Source organism: Hyalella azteca, unplaced genomic scaffold (genome assembly GCF_000764305.2).
Source record: "Hyalella azteca isolate HAZT.00-mixed unplaced genomic scaffold, Hazt_2.0.2 contig8021, whole genome shotgun sequence".
Taxonomy (NCBI): Eukaryota; Metazoa; Arthropoda; class Malacostraca; order Amphipoda; family Hyalellidae; genus Hyalella; species Hyalella azteca.
Window position 1 is genome coordinate 108,713 of NW_025938127.1, and position 13,371 is coordinate 122,083.

The 13,371-nt window shown below is 40.6% G+C and overlaps 1 protein-coding gene across 1 annotated transcript; it reads right to left on the reverse strand.

The window, feature by feature from the left end:
• Positions 1-1,605: 1,605 nt before the first annotated feature.
• On the reverse strand, positions 1,606-12,778 carry LOC108673177 (protein eyes shut). Its single transcript, XM_018160969.2, has 7 exons — positions 12,238-12,778; positions 6,525-6,735; positions 6,257-6,379; positions 5,510-5,701; positions 5,206-5,266; positions 4,825-4,955; positions 1,606-4,576 (listed from the first exon to the last, which is right to left on the reverse strand). Exons 1-7 carry the CDS (start codon positions 12,316-12,318, stop codon positions 2,778-2,780), a joined length of 2,598 nt encoding a protein of 865 aa, XP_018016458.1. The 5' UTR covers positions 12,319-12,778; the 3' UTR covers positions 1,606-2,777.
• Positions 12,779-13,371: the final 593 nt, after the last annotated feature.

The following is a 13,371-nucleotide window of genomic DNA, read 5'->3' on the forward strand; positions in this document are numbered from 1 at the left end:
TTGTTGAGGTTTCCCACTTCTGCCTCTGGCAGGAAAAACACTGCGTAAATAGTAAAATTTACGTCGATCCAGCATAGTCTATATCTTCGTAGCTCCAAGGCCGAGTCCCGCTGTTGCTTATTTAGGCTGCCTATAATATATAAATCCAGGGTTACTTTAACTGTTAAATTGATAGCCCATTGCTGTGCTCCTAATACGATTTGGTTTCATTGGTAACAGCAAGACTGGAAGTCTAGGCAAAACGCCATCAGATTTGGAGAAGTGAACGTCAGATCATTGAGTTGAGATTAGGCTGTAGTTCGCGTCGAGCTGTCAGCTTCAACACTGGCAGGTTCAAATCTAACAGCAGGCAGAGAATTTGGCTGCTACGGAGCTGTTGCTAGGCTTGTGATGCCACGACGAGAGTAACTGCATGGACGTAAGGATGAGGCAAGTCTCCGTGTGTAACTATGTATGTAACTATGTATGTGTAACTATGTATGTAATCTATGTAACACCGATTTGAAGATGCATAGCACAAGGTTTAACCGGTGAATTGTACTGTTCGTGAAGATTGCCAACCTAATGGTTAGATTATTTTTCTAGCAAATTCGGCTACAACAGTCTGACAGACGACTCAGTATACAGTATATTATGTACGCCGTTAAAGATTAGACCGAGCCTGGCCTGCCGTCAATTTCTATCGATATCAGAAAGCTGCAACGGTTCGACACTTTTAGGCTTGTTGGGTTTGGTGCGCGATTGTAATTAAAAGAAACTGAAATTGACTTTCTGTCAATGTAACGGCGATGATTTTAACCATTAAAAATGACTAATGGAATCATGGGTCGGATACAGTTAGCATACCATCCAATAAATGGGACAAGGTATGTAAATTGTCGGGTGACTCGTATTCAATCATCATGGTTGAACTAGTATAAGGTTGACCTATGAGAAGCTCATTTACGTGGATGGGGCTTTTTGCTCGCATGTGACGTCACTGATCTCAGTGACGTCACGGGCATTAACCAATCACCGAAATGCGTTCAAACCAGTCAACCAATCCGTCATGGGAATGACGGGTTTGTTTACGTTTCTCGATCTCAGTGACGCAACAAGAAAGCTGAACTGAAAGGCTGAACTTCTCGTGGGTCAACTTTATATAGTTCTTATTATTTATTATTCAGATTATTAATTATAATACTGGAATTGAAGTATTATTATGCCACACGATTTTATTCCACTCTTAATCATTGAGTGATCATTTAAAATAACAATAGAACTAAGTGATTACTTTTTATTGGAACACAAACTGAACAGCTCAGCAGTTTGTGTTTGCTGATAAAATCCGACTATCCAGCTTCATGCGTATAAATATAATATACGCATTTTCAATTCTAACTAACCTAATTTTGAGGAATGCGACCAACTTAGTGCAATAACACTGGAATGTAGTAGAGCAGTGGAGCTTTAGCGGCCTGTAATTGCTAATGCCACTCCTAACAAGATACCTACGAATGTTGAAAGTTACTTGGTGAAAAAAATACAATGGTTCCCTAAAGTTGGCCAAGGATAAATTAAACTCGAGTCACAATAGTTTTTTATGCGAAAATACAATCGACGGACAATGTATTCTCCTCACGAATATTTGCTGAACAGCTTCTGGTATGTACATTTGTACAAATTTAAGGAGGACACACGAATTTTACAAATTATTTATACGGAACCCAAGTGAACGATTTCTTCTTAGTTAATGTCGAAAGTTTCTAGGGGCCACAAATAGTGTGTGCTGAGTTGAATGATTCAATTGTAATACACAAATTATAAAGAAATGCAGTTTAATTGAGCCAATTAAAACGAGGAAGTATGTTTTACATTAGCTTTTAACTCTTATAAAATATTATTTACACGCATGCACTCGCGGAATCACGGCTCAAACATAACGGTCAATTACTCGATTGTCAGAGACATTTGTCAGAAGCATTCAGAAGTTTCAATGGCTCTAATTTTTTCTATGAAGTTCACTGACCTAACAGAAGTTGTCGTTAAACACTCACGCAGCCATCACATACACTTACAGAAATACCGAGAGAGCATCTCAAACTTTGGTATACATGTCGTAGGAGTAGGACGATCCCAAGGATCACGGCGAAGAATATTATATGGTAAAGACGGGGCAAATGTGAGCACCGTTGAGTCACCCAATTGCTAGGCCCTACCTTCTCAAGTATTGCAGGCAGGAAAATGAATGATTAAATGAGGGAATGGAAGAAACTACGCCTTGAATAACAGACTGCATAATAGTCTGCTGATCCTGTCGAAACGAGCATCTCGAGAGAAAAAATAACAGCCGAACACCGTAAAATTTGATCTTGAAACTAACAACAAGGGTATGGGCCTCCTATAAAAAAAATTAAATACTCCTATCAGCTTATTTCTATCATAAAAAGAATTATTTGTATAATTCAAGTATGAAAATGATTAAATTTTTTTCAATCCCAATCTTTTGTAGGATAAATGTTCGCAAGTGTGCTCATACATGAGCAAGGTCACAGGTTGGTAGGCGAAATCACCCTAGGTAGGCGAAAACTTTAACAGCATAACATGATAATAACAAAGCTGTACACTCGGCACCATCTTAACGACAAAGCCACTCTGTGACAGAGAATATCTCGATAAAATCTGAAGTAATCAACACCAATAAAACCAATTGTACAATAGAAAATACTGGCAACGGAGCAACTATTCCTCAAAATAATGGCTGGCTTAAGGGTAGAACTTAACAGCAACTTACGTAATCATGGCCGGGCTTTTTTTATTTCAATGAATGCATTTATTATCTCTTCCTGAGGCGTGTGCCTGTTCACTCCGATGTGGACGCTCCCGTCGGAGTGTTCTTGGTAGAAGTGTATATTTTTCGCTTCGGACGACGGAGATGAACTGTGAGTAGTCGCGACTCTTCCATTTTCCGTTGAGTAGCGCTGGGTAATGGGAGCGGTGGATGAAGCATGACCTATCCTCCTGCTGAGCCGAGTCTGAGGAGCGAAGTGTCTCAAGTTGAATGTGGCAGGATTAGAGACACTGAATGAGGGCGATGAAAATTGTATGGGACCTCTGCCTGAACCAACCGATCGGCCGTGCGGTAAGAATTTTCCATTTTGAGACTCTCCAAGGAAAGTTGCCGATGGGAAGTTGCCGTGTGAGAAGTTTATAAGGGGATTCCCGCCTGCTCCAATAGGCCTGACAGATCCATCTGGATGTGGGATTGGTCGCACAGCCACTAGAAACATGGGACGTGAAGGGCCATTTGATGTGGATTCCTGTGAGTTTTCTGGTGTTAAGTTCAAGCTTTCTGGTCCCAAAAACCTTCTATTCTCATTCAAGAAACTGAGACCTCCGTCAATTTGATTATCATCTGAATTTTGAATGCCATTAAGTTCTTCGTTCACCGGGTCATCGTAGTCAACAACCAAAACTGGTTGTGGTTTCTCGTAATTTTCGAGTAAATCTTTTATAGTCTGTTCTCCTTTGAGAGAGTCTTTGTGTGGCTCTTGTTTCCAAGGTAATGGCGAGTCTTGAATTGAATCGGAATTCTCTTTCACCGATACTGTGCTTTCAATTCTCTCTAGTTTTACGGGGCTGATAACAAGATTTGATGAAGGTAAGGCGGTTGCGAACGTTGTTGAAGAAGTAGAAGTATCGCTGACGGGCGGCGAAGATGTTGTTGTAGTGTTAACTGGATTCTCAATAGAATTAGTGAGCAAGGAAGAAGTTTCATTCTTGAGAAGCATTTCCGTTCGAGAGCTGGAAGAGGTATCGTCTCTGCTGCCTTTTCCTGGCCGATCGAGGACAGTTGTTGAATTTGTTGGCTGAGTTAAGTCTGACGTATTAGCATCTTCTTCAAAGATAGTACCGTTTTGATTTGCATTTTCCGAAAGTGTATCATTTTTCCTAATTACATCACTAACTCGCGGCAGAAAGACTGGAAGTGACAAATGCTTCCTGTCAATGATGGTGAAAGGTAATTTAAGAGGCCGTGAGCGGGTTCGAACCGTTGGTACGATCTTGGGTTGTCGAAAAGTTATGGTCGCTTGTTTTTGCAGAAAGATTCGTCGTGCGTTTTTAGCATCCAATTCCTGTTGCTCTCTCAGTTGCTTGAGTTTGTTAGGTGATGCAGTTACAGAATGTATGCGTGAATGTTGTCCTCTAGGAGCTTCATCGTACTCGTCTACCACAGGATCATAGTCATCTTCGTCGACGTCTTCTTCAGGACGCGTAGTAGTCGAACTGGGCTTTGTCGTTGTGGATTTGATTTTTCTGGCAGTGGTCGACTTAGGTGTGGTCGTAGATGTGGTAGTTGTAGTTGCAGATGTAGAAGTTTGTGTAGACTGGAATTTTTTAGCACTAGGAGTTACCGAAGTTTTGAAAGAAGCGCTCGGTCTAGGTCTTCTGTCAGCAAGATAGTCGCAACGCATGCCTGTGAATAGTGACGGACACGAGCATGTGAAGTTCCGAGGCCCCAGCACGTCAATGCAAGTCCCGCCGTTCAGGCAAACGTTAGTGTTTGTATCGCAGTAGCCGGCAATTCGTTCGATTCCTGAAATGGACGATTAGAGTTAGAGAAGTAAAAATGATATGACTCGTTCAGGCTTGTGATCGGTTATTCAACATATATTTATGACCTAGACTCTATTGAAAAAAATTTGCAGAGAAATTCTTTAGACTTTCGAGAAGTACGCTATCTTTAATTATGCAATGAAAATTTTAATTAACATTGGTATTTCGGGAAAACTAATCTTCGTGATCATATAACTGAGAGTACGACAATATATATATGAGACTGACGTTTGTCACAAGTCATGCCGGTCCACCCAGAGTCGCAGATGCACTCCCACGGTCTGCTGCAGTGGCCGTTTTTGCAGCCTGGGTAAGGATGGCAGGTGCTGCACTGCGGACCGTACCAGCCCACCTCGCATCTACAAAATAATATTACATGCTAGTTGTAAAAAGTGGAGGCCAGAAAGTTTAATGAGGGAAAAGTATGAGTGTGAAGCTTTGAAGCATGAAATAAACAATTTGTATAATGGAAAAAATTAATAAATGACAGGAAAAATTAAATATTTAGTTTGCCAAAAAAATATTCGCCTTAAATTTTTTGCGGAAACATTGTTAGCGGTGTGGTGAGTAGAAAAATATGAAATTCATAAAGAATATTTGGAAACTCACCGGCATTCCCCAGGTTTACTGCAGGTGCCATGCTCGGGGTGACATCCTTCTGCACACACAGCTGTAACGGCAAGAGTTTGAGATAGTAAATTATCCTACTGAAGGTATAAAAACATAGAATTACTTGTTACAAGTTTAGTGGTGAAATCTGATCGTACAAATTAGTCAGAGGAGTGCTTCGTGTGGCTGTTCAAGTGATGTTTATTGATACATCTTGCTTGTCATCTCCACTGGAGAACATGTGAAACTCGCGCTCTTATCCTTTGCATTTCATGTGGGGGCTTATGAATGTGGCAAGACTCACGTGTCTGACAGAGGTTGCCAGTCCAGCCCGGTTTGCAGCGACACTCGAGAGGCTTCTGGCAGTAGCCGTTCTGGCAGCCTGGCACGACGGCGCACTCGTCGCACGTGGCGCCGCCCCACCCGATGCGACACTTGCACTCGCCAGGGCTGTCGCAGTAGCCGCGGGTCGCGTGGCATCCCGCGCGGCACACAGCTGGTCAGCGACAAGACACGTTAACTTCCAGCCGTGACAAGAGGATATATAATTCGAGCAATAGACTTACTGATGCTTATATCTTCTGTCTGAATTCAGTATCGACAGATCATGAGTCATTCGAGGAATTAACTTATTGACGTAGCACTGGGATTAAACTGGAATGATACATCAACTTACTGACTTTGTAACGAAACACTGCTGGCACTGAAGCACCGTGATGGTTCTCACGACAATTGGATAAGATTTATAATAAATAGGAATGTATAGTTATATATTGCATGTAAATTATGCATATCTGAAGCAGGTTTACTCAAACTATATAGCACCGAACCTAACCGAAATACCGACTTGTTATCACAAATATGAGCTGAGTTGACAAGACTTGAGATGACTGTATTGAGCTCACTATATGTATGAAACAAATTCTAAAATCAATAAACTACTTGCAAGATAGTTAATACAATGAAAAACAAATGAATTGTAAACATATGAACATAAAAGTTCATTAATGGCGACTGGTTGTCATGCGGCAGAGACAGTGACGGAACCAACCTTGCGAGCAGTGCGGGCCCGTCCAGCCGTCGTGGCAGGAGCAGGTGAAGCTCGTGCCGTTACACGAGCCGTGCTCGCAGCCCGGCAGCGGGATGCACTCGTCGCAGTTTTCGCCTCGCCAGCCTGGACACGTACAGTGGATTGATGAGGCTTAGGCACGAATATCTTACGTTTACCAACGCAGTTGAGCTTAAAATCTATTGGACAACTAAATTAACAATTCCACAAACATTTTCTGTCAACAATACTAGTTTATTTCAGTGCTCACCCATTTGGCAGATGCATTCGCCAGGCTTGGTGCAGAAGCCGTGCTGCTTGTGGCAGTTGGCGCTGCACACGGGCTGGTCGCACAGCCTGCCTGTCCAGCCCGCGCGGCATCTCAGCTTACCGTCGGGGCCACACACGCCGTGGCTGCTGGACGAGGCACCGCAGCTGCCGCGCACTGACGCAGTGCTCGACTCTTCCGTGATCACGCTCTCCTGTTAATTATCGTTGATATTACTAAACGCTCTTCTGTTAACTATTGTTGATATTACTAAACGCTCTCCTGTTAATTATTGTTGATATTACTAAACGCTCTCCTGTTAATTATTGTTGATATTACTAAACGCTCTCCTGTTAATTATTGTTGATATTACTAAACGCTCTCCTGTTAATTATTGTTGATATTACTAAACGCTCTCCTGTTAATTATTGTTGACATTACGAAACGCTCTCCTGTTAATTATTGTTGATATTACTAATTAAATATTCATCATTAAGGCGATGACGATAATTAGTATCGGTGATATACAAATAGCAATAGAACCCTCGTTCCACTACCCTGCACGTTACAATAGACCTCAGTATATATCACTGTAGAGCTCTACAAGTTACTGTACACCTCGGCACGTTACATTTTGCTCAGAGTTTCTTTTCGTTATCTGGGCTAAGAAGTTGAGAGGAATTGATGCATCACCTTTCATACAGTATTTTTTACGGTGAAAAAAAAATTATCCGGTAGACGAAGCACCAAATTTCAACAGACGCAATGTTAAAGAAATGATGCTTGAAATGGATTTAGTAAGAACAACTGAATTGCGGATTTAAATTTGTTCCTAAAAATTTAGTCGTTATGACCATCATATTAAGCGGTTTACAACATAATAAGTTATTGGTTCCCAATCATTGGTATGAAAAATGCTTCAATATCTTTTACAGGTACGGCGTCTTTATTTTCTCGTAAATATCACAGTTCGATGTCACTATTCGTAGCATGAAATAAAGGTCATTTTCAATTAACAACCTTTCAGCGCTCTCAAAGCTCTAGAACAACAAACCATAAACCATAGTAATTTTTACGCTCGAAAAATAGCAGACAAAGTTAAGGGAGTACAATTAAAGTGATCTGAGTCGTGTTTGTGCTGGAAAAGGTCGTGTCAGAGGTCGTGGCGGCCGTGCTGCGATGGCGCGTGTCACGGTCGTGCCACGGCCGTGGCACGGCCCTACAAGGTCGCACCACAGCAAGGGATTGCCTCCCTGAAAACTTCCCTGAAATGTTCCCCTAATAAAATGAATTAATCGGATACAAGAACGGCATGTGCGATATGGTGAGGATAAAATGGCTGCTCTGGGGCTATCTGAAATTCGGAAATATTCCTGCCAGCTCAAGTAAAATATCGAATTGAATATGACGAAATATTTCACAGGCTAGCTGAAAATATTTATTTGGACGTACTAGAGATGTTGCGCTACGATTCTTAGTTCAATGTAACAAAGTAAACGATAATGATTACAGTAGAAGCTAGATTTATAGTAAGGGAAGCTCAGATTTTTCAAATAATATCAATAATATCCGTACATTAGTTTATCACTGAAATTAGGCACGAATGACCTCGTCATTTCAATTTCAGCAAGAATTACTAAAACAATTTTTCACAATTCTACTGACACTGAAAAAAAAATCCTAAAACAGTAGTTTGGATGTTCTTTTATTGAGTTCTTAAGTGAAAACATTGATAAAGGGTTTATTGCATCAACGATATTACATTGATATATAACCATAATTTGTCCCACAGAAGATTTGTCCCGTTTGGAAGCACTCGAGCTCCATTTGATAGCAATTTGGCTTCATTTTTTCTGTATAGACGTTTTCACTCCCTACTCGGGAAAATGACTCTTGAGGTGCAGTTGTTTACTCCCCGCCTGCAGAGCAGCAATGGTCCCGCAACTCGCTCGGCAGGAGTGCTCAGGTAACATGCTTTGGACGTTGGGTCCGCCCCGTAATCAAGAGCTGTAGCGCATTTTACGACCATTCATTGTCTTTAACAGTCTTGGCAATGAAAACAACTGTCTTCGCCTTGACGCTAATGCTAAACATGTTCCATACATCGCAATTGATGATTAACTTTACCGACACAGGAAAGAAACGTCTCAATGATTTGACTTATATTATTGTACTCTAGTCTCAACAGAAAATGCACATAAATTAAGTAAAATAACTCAGTCGCAAGTCCTACCAATATAGGATGTCTCGCAAAAATTAACCAATTGAATCGAGAATCGAAGAAAGAACAACCTCGTCGATAAACATCATTCGAAACAATAATTATACCAACAGCCAGAATGTTAAAAAATAAAATGCGCATTAAAGATAATACAGAAATAAGAAAAGGAAAAGATATCAGCCACGGCACAACTAAGAAAGCAAGCCGCCGCACCGAAGAAACTCTCCCTCTTAGCCAGGCTGGCGGTCACGATCGAGAGGTTCACCAGCAGCACAGCAGCGCGGGGATGCGTGCCTCTAAACTTCAAGGGCGGCGCGCGACAAGGGCTGCAGTGAGCAAGTTCAAGCTCGTGGGGATTTAAGATACACACCCATGCACCGTGCGGCGAATCTTGTAGTTAAAACAACGCACGTAATTCCGCTACTCATTTTTCCTGAGGTTGCTTAGTTATAGGCAGATGGGTGTAACTGGATTTTTTTTAAAGGATAGTTTAACTATCCTGTATCCTATCTTGCATAAATAATTTAAAGTGGAGCTAGTTAGCTTGATCGTACTGCAGTGATTCTCAATATACTCCAGATAAATTTAACAATAAAATATTTAGTTATAAACGGGATGGTATCATATTTTGATCACAATTCGTTGCGGTAAACTAAAAGCTTTGAAACTTCCTGAAGAAATTTCACCATCAAAACAGAAAAATCAATTACACCTTTTTAGCGCATTTTCTCATTTATGGAAAAAAATGCACTATTGTGCTCGCCATGTCCGTCCATCCGTCTGTCTGTCCGTCCGTCTGTCCGTGACCTCAAGTTTTCGTCGACGAGAAAATGCGCTCTCTGTCACTCACTGCAGTAAGTACTGAGTTATATTTTTTAATTTAAATTATTAACAACTTGTTCCAATGGCAGTGCAATTTAACGTCTGAATTTCAAGCCCAGAAAGTTGTACATTCCAAACAAAATTATTGTTTTCAGTGGAATTCTTAGAGCCGTCAGTTAGTCCCTCATCCATAAGGGTGGAGGGCGCAGCTGCCCTCGTATCGTGGACGAGGTCAGTTACTGTAATTGAAACTCTAAAACTGAAACAGGAATCTATTCTGCAACTCATGACAACAAGTTCAAACGAACTCGTATCCAATTTCTTGAACAAACTTTTAATACGAATTGATCGACTTTGCTGAAGACAAACGTTTAACATTTCACCGTACATAAACTAATCGCAGAACGCAGAGAAAACAAATGTCAAAATAACTGCGAACACCGAACAGCAAGACAGGCATGCGTACCCTAATAAAAGAGATCTTTGCAGGGAGAGACGGTCGAGCAACGTGATGCATTGAACACTCATCAATGCCATCAGCACTGAGTTACTGGACGACGTGCAACACGGATAGGCAAATGATTCTTGCAGTATCGAGTGATTGATCTTTACTGCTGATGAATTTATATGACCTCTACACCGCCCAGCGTAGCAGGATGTGAACGACTCGTAATGAAGAGCATGAGGAAGTCGGGAAGCCTTCATGCGCATGGTGTAGGGCGCGTGCAGCTAGGAGCAGTTCGCTTGTGCGCACCACGCAGTTATGGACCGAGGCTTCACTTGTGGGCGAACTGCATCTCGTTTGGTTGGCTCGAAACTCCCAACGCGAACATTTGCGTGTTTCAATAATGTCCACTAATACATTGAAGATGTACCAGTGCAGAAATTTAAAGACAAGGCGTGCTAAAATTACATTGTATTTACTGTTGTAGAATTCACACAATTCATGGAAAATAGGGATTTTTAATAAATAATAATTTAAATAATGATGTTTATTTATTTCAATTCATTTCTTTCAATTTTCAAATTAAATTTATTGTAAATAATAATTTAAAATAAAAGATAAATGATTCTGATGCACACCAGATCGCTACGCGAATACTATTTTGGGTGTGCGATATAGTGTGTCCCTTCGAATGCTATCGATACTGGGAAATATGTATAGGGACATGTATGTTATATATCGTCTTTCACGTTAACAAATATTGAAGTAATATGTTACAGAGGAGCCCCCATAATGCAGACCAAGCCATATAACATTGTGCGACCATAGCGAGCAGCTCGTGTCTGCCGCCCGAGTGCTGTCGTGATGGGGAACTTATGAAGCTGAGAGAAGTTCTTCCGCAGTGCCACGTACTTCTAATTAAGGAACGGCGTATGCTAGCACTCAGCTAACAAATGGCATTTATAATCTTATCATTTAACCTGTCAATATGTCACGAGATATTGAATAATCTTTCCAGAAAAAGAAAATAGAATAGCCCAAAAAGGAATTGTAATACATATCAGGTAATACCGCTAATACGTTTATTTTTTTATTGAAGACTATGATTGAAAATATGCAAGATTATTGAAGCATGAGTCCGCAATGCATATCGTACATGAACATAGCTCAATTGAAATTTAAATTTTGTGTTGGCACTACGAGGTATGAAAAATCGGATGCTAAATTAAAAAATGTCGAGCTATTTTAACTTTGCAATTAGTTAGATTTAAATTAAAGAAAAATTAACATTGTCTTGAAATTTCTAAGCGGCGAACACTTGGATGCTCATTGTCTAATTAAGATAAACTTTAGGACTGTCTAACCCGGGCATTACCGGGATGGGATAGCCTGCCAGTCTGGAGAAAAAAATGTGGAATAACAAAAAGGTCAAATAATAACAAACATGTCAAATAATAACAAACAAGTCTAATAATAACAAACAAGTCAAATAATAACAAACAAGTGAAATAATAACAAACAAGTCAAATAATAACAAAGTCAAAATATCCATCGCCTGTTCGGCAGGAGATAGATGAGCGCCAACACAACCAATTGCTTACCATGTCTTGCTCAGCGGGTACCTCATAACTTGTTCCTAACTAAGGACTAGGTTAGCTAATCATCCAGGTATGCTTTACCTAAGAAATGATGTAGCGACGATTGTCTCAGACAAACGCCAGAACACTTCCATTGTAGCGCATGGTTTTACTTACTGCAATTATTCGTTAATTAAGCAATAAAACCTTAAATATCCTTTATTTTTTAGCATCATCGCTCTAATGAACGTGCATTGATGCCTTCCACGCGATCAGGATATATATACCATTTGAATACATGCAATAAATTCCTGCTCAGAAAATAAGAACACTAACTACATAAAGCTGCTGCCGGTATCCAAATTAAGAAATAGGCAAACAATGCTTCCCAAGATGTAGACATAGAAGCCGATAATTTAATGACGATAATCTCTTTGTGAGATAATGAAGTGGATGTGCATACTCTAAATAGGATTGGACGGACCTGTAGATTCGAGACTTACCGTTACCAGATTACCAAATTCCATGATTGTGCTGAAAATTTCAAAATAAGGCTATGAACAAAATAATGAAGCAGTAAAGCCTTCAATTGTTATTATTATTTTACAGTTTTGACTGTGAAAATGAATGACAACTTGAGGCTTGCTTTACCTGAGGAGTCGCAGACGATGAACAACAGCTGCTCAACAGCAGCAGTATTAGCGAGGCTCTCAACTCAGCTCTCTTGGCCATAATTCTGTATGGGCGGCTGCTGAGAAGTCCCCCTTGGGGGTGAGGGTGAGGAAGTGTAGACCCTGGGGTGCGGGGGGTGAAGGTAGGCCTAGCAAGACAAGATGAGGCTGGCTGCCTCCTCACAGCCGAGGTTTAAAGTTTAACTTTCACTGCTCAGGGTCAGAGGCAGGCGTTGAAGCAGCTCTTGAACCAGTAACGATGGAAGTTCAGAATAAAGGAGCAGCCGTATTTTCTTCACTCACTAATACTCTTGTTAACTTGAGTCACTTGAATAAAACAGGTACACTGGCTTCGTTCGCAAAATGCACGAATATTTTCGTACGTTTTTGTCAAGCTTTTACACGGATTTTTACCACTTACGGTCTTCACAAGGACAAAAGTGTATTAAATTTTACCTTAATAACCAATTCATGCTTATAACGTGATACTCAGAAGTTTTAAATATGTATGTGTCTTTAAAATCTGTTGGTAAATAAGAAAACGTTTAAAATGGAGAGCACTGCACAGCAATACAAGTTAGTATCAACACCGCAACTGATATGAACATCTCGAAATAACCAGCGTGGTGCGATGACGACGAAATTATTGAATTGCTTGCGGTTGTCCTCTAGTCAGGTCAACACAGCGTTGCCTGGCAACATTCTTGGGCAGCGCAAGCCAGCCGTTACGTGTCTTTTTATGTAGTGCGCGCTACTCTGACCCTCAACGCATCATCCAGTCACACTGTGCTTGGCTGGCTAGTCGGCGAAACATCAATAAATATACATAGAGACACATCCTCACATGGGACAAACCAAGCGTAAGATGAAAATCTGTAATAACGCGAATTGCTTACACGAACAATTGATGAATCATTTACAGGAGATTCATATATATTAGCTAGCAAAAAATAGCGATATACAAATAAACAATTTCAGCAAATTCGATGGCATAGTAAAAATATATAAATCAAACTATTCATCCTATCAAGAATTGAAATCAGTATTACCATGTGCCATGTTGACAAACTTGGGGCACTAGCATGATGAACGTAAATGTGAATTGAATTTTCCA

Coding starts and splice junctions, on each gene's coding strand:
- LOC108673177 (XM_018160969.2), bottom strand. CDS start 12,318: ATGGCCAAGAGAGCTGAGTTGAGAGCCTCGCTAATACTGCTGCTGTTG. Junction 6,736..12,237: donor CATCGTCTGCGACTCCTCAG/GTAAAGCAAGCC, acceptor GATAATTAACAG/GAGAGCGTGATCACGGAAGA. Junction 5,267..5,509: donor TGGCAACCTCTGTCAGACAC/GTGAGTCTTGCC, acceptor TTGCCGTTACAG/CTGTGTGTGCAGAAGGATGT.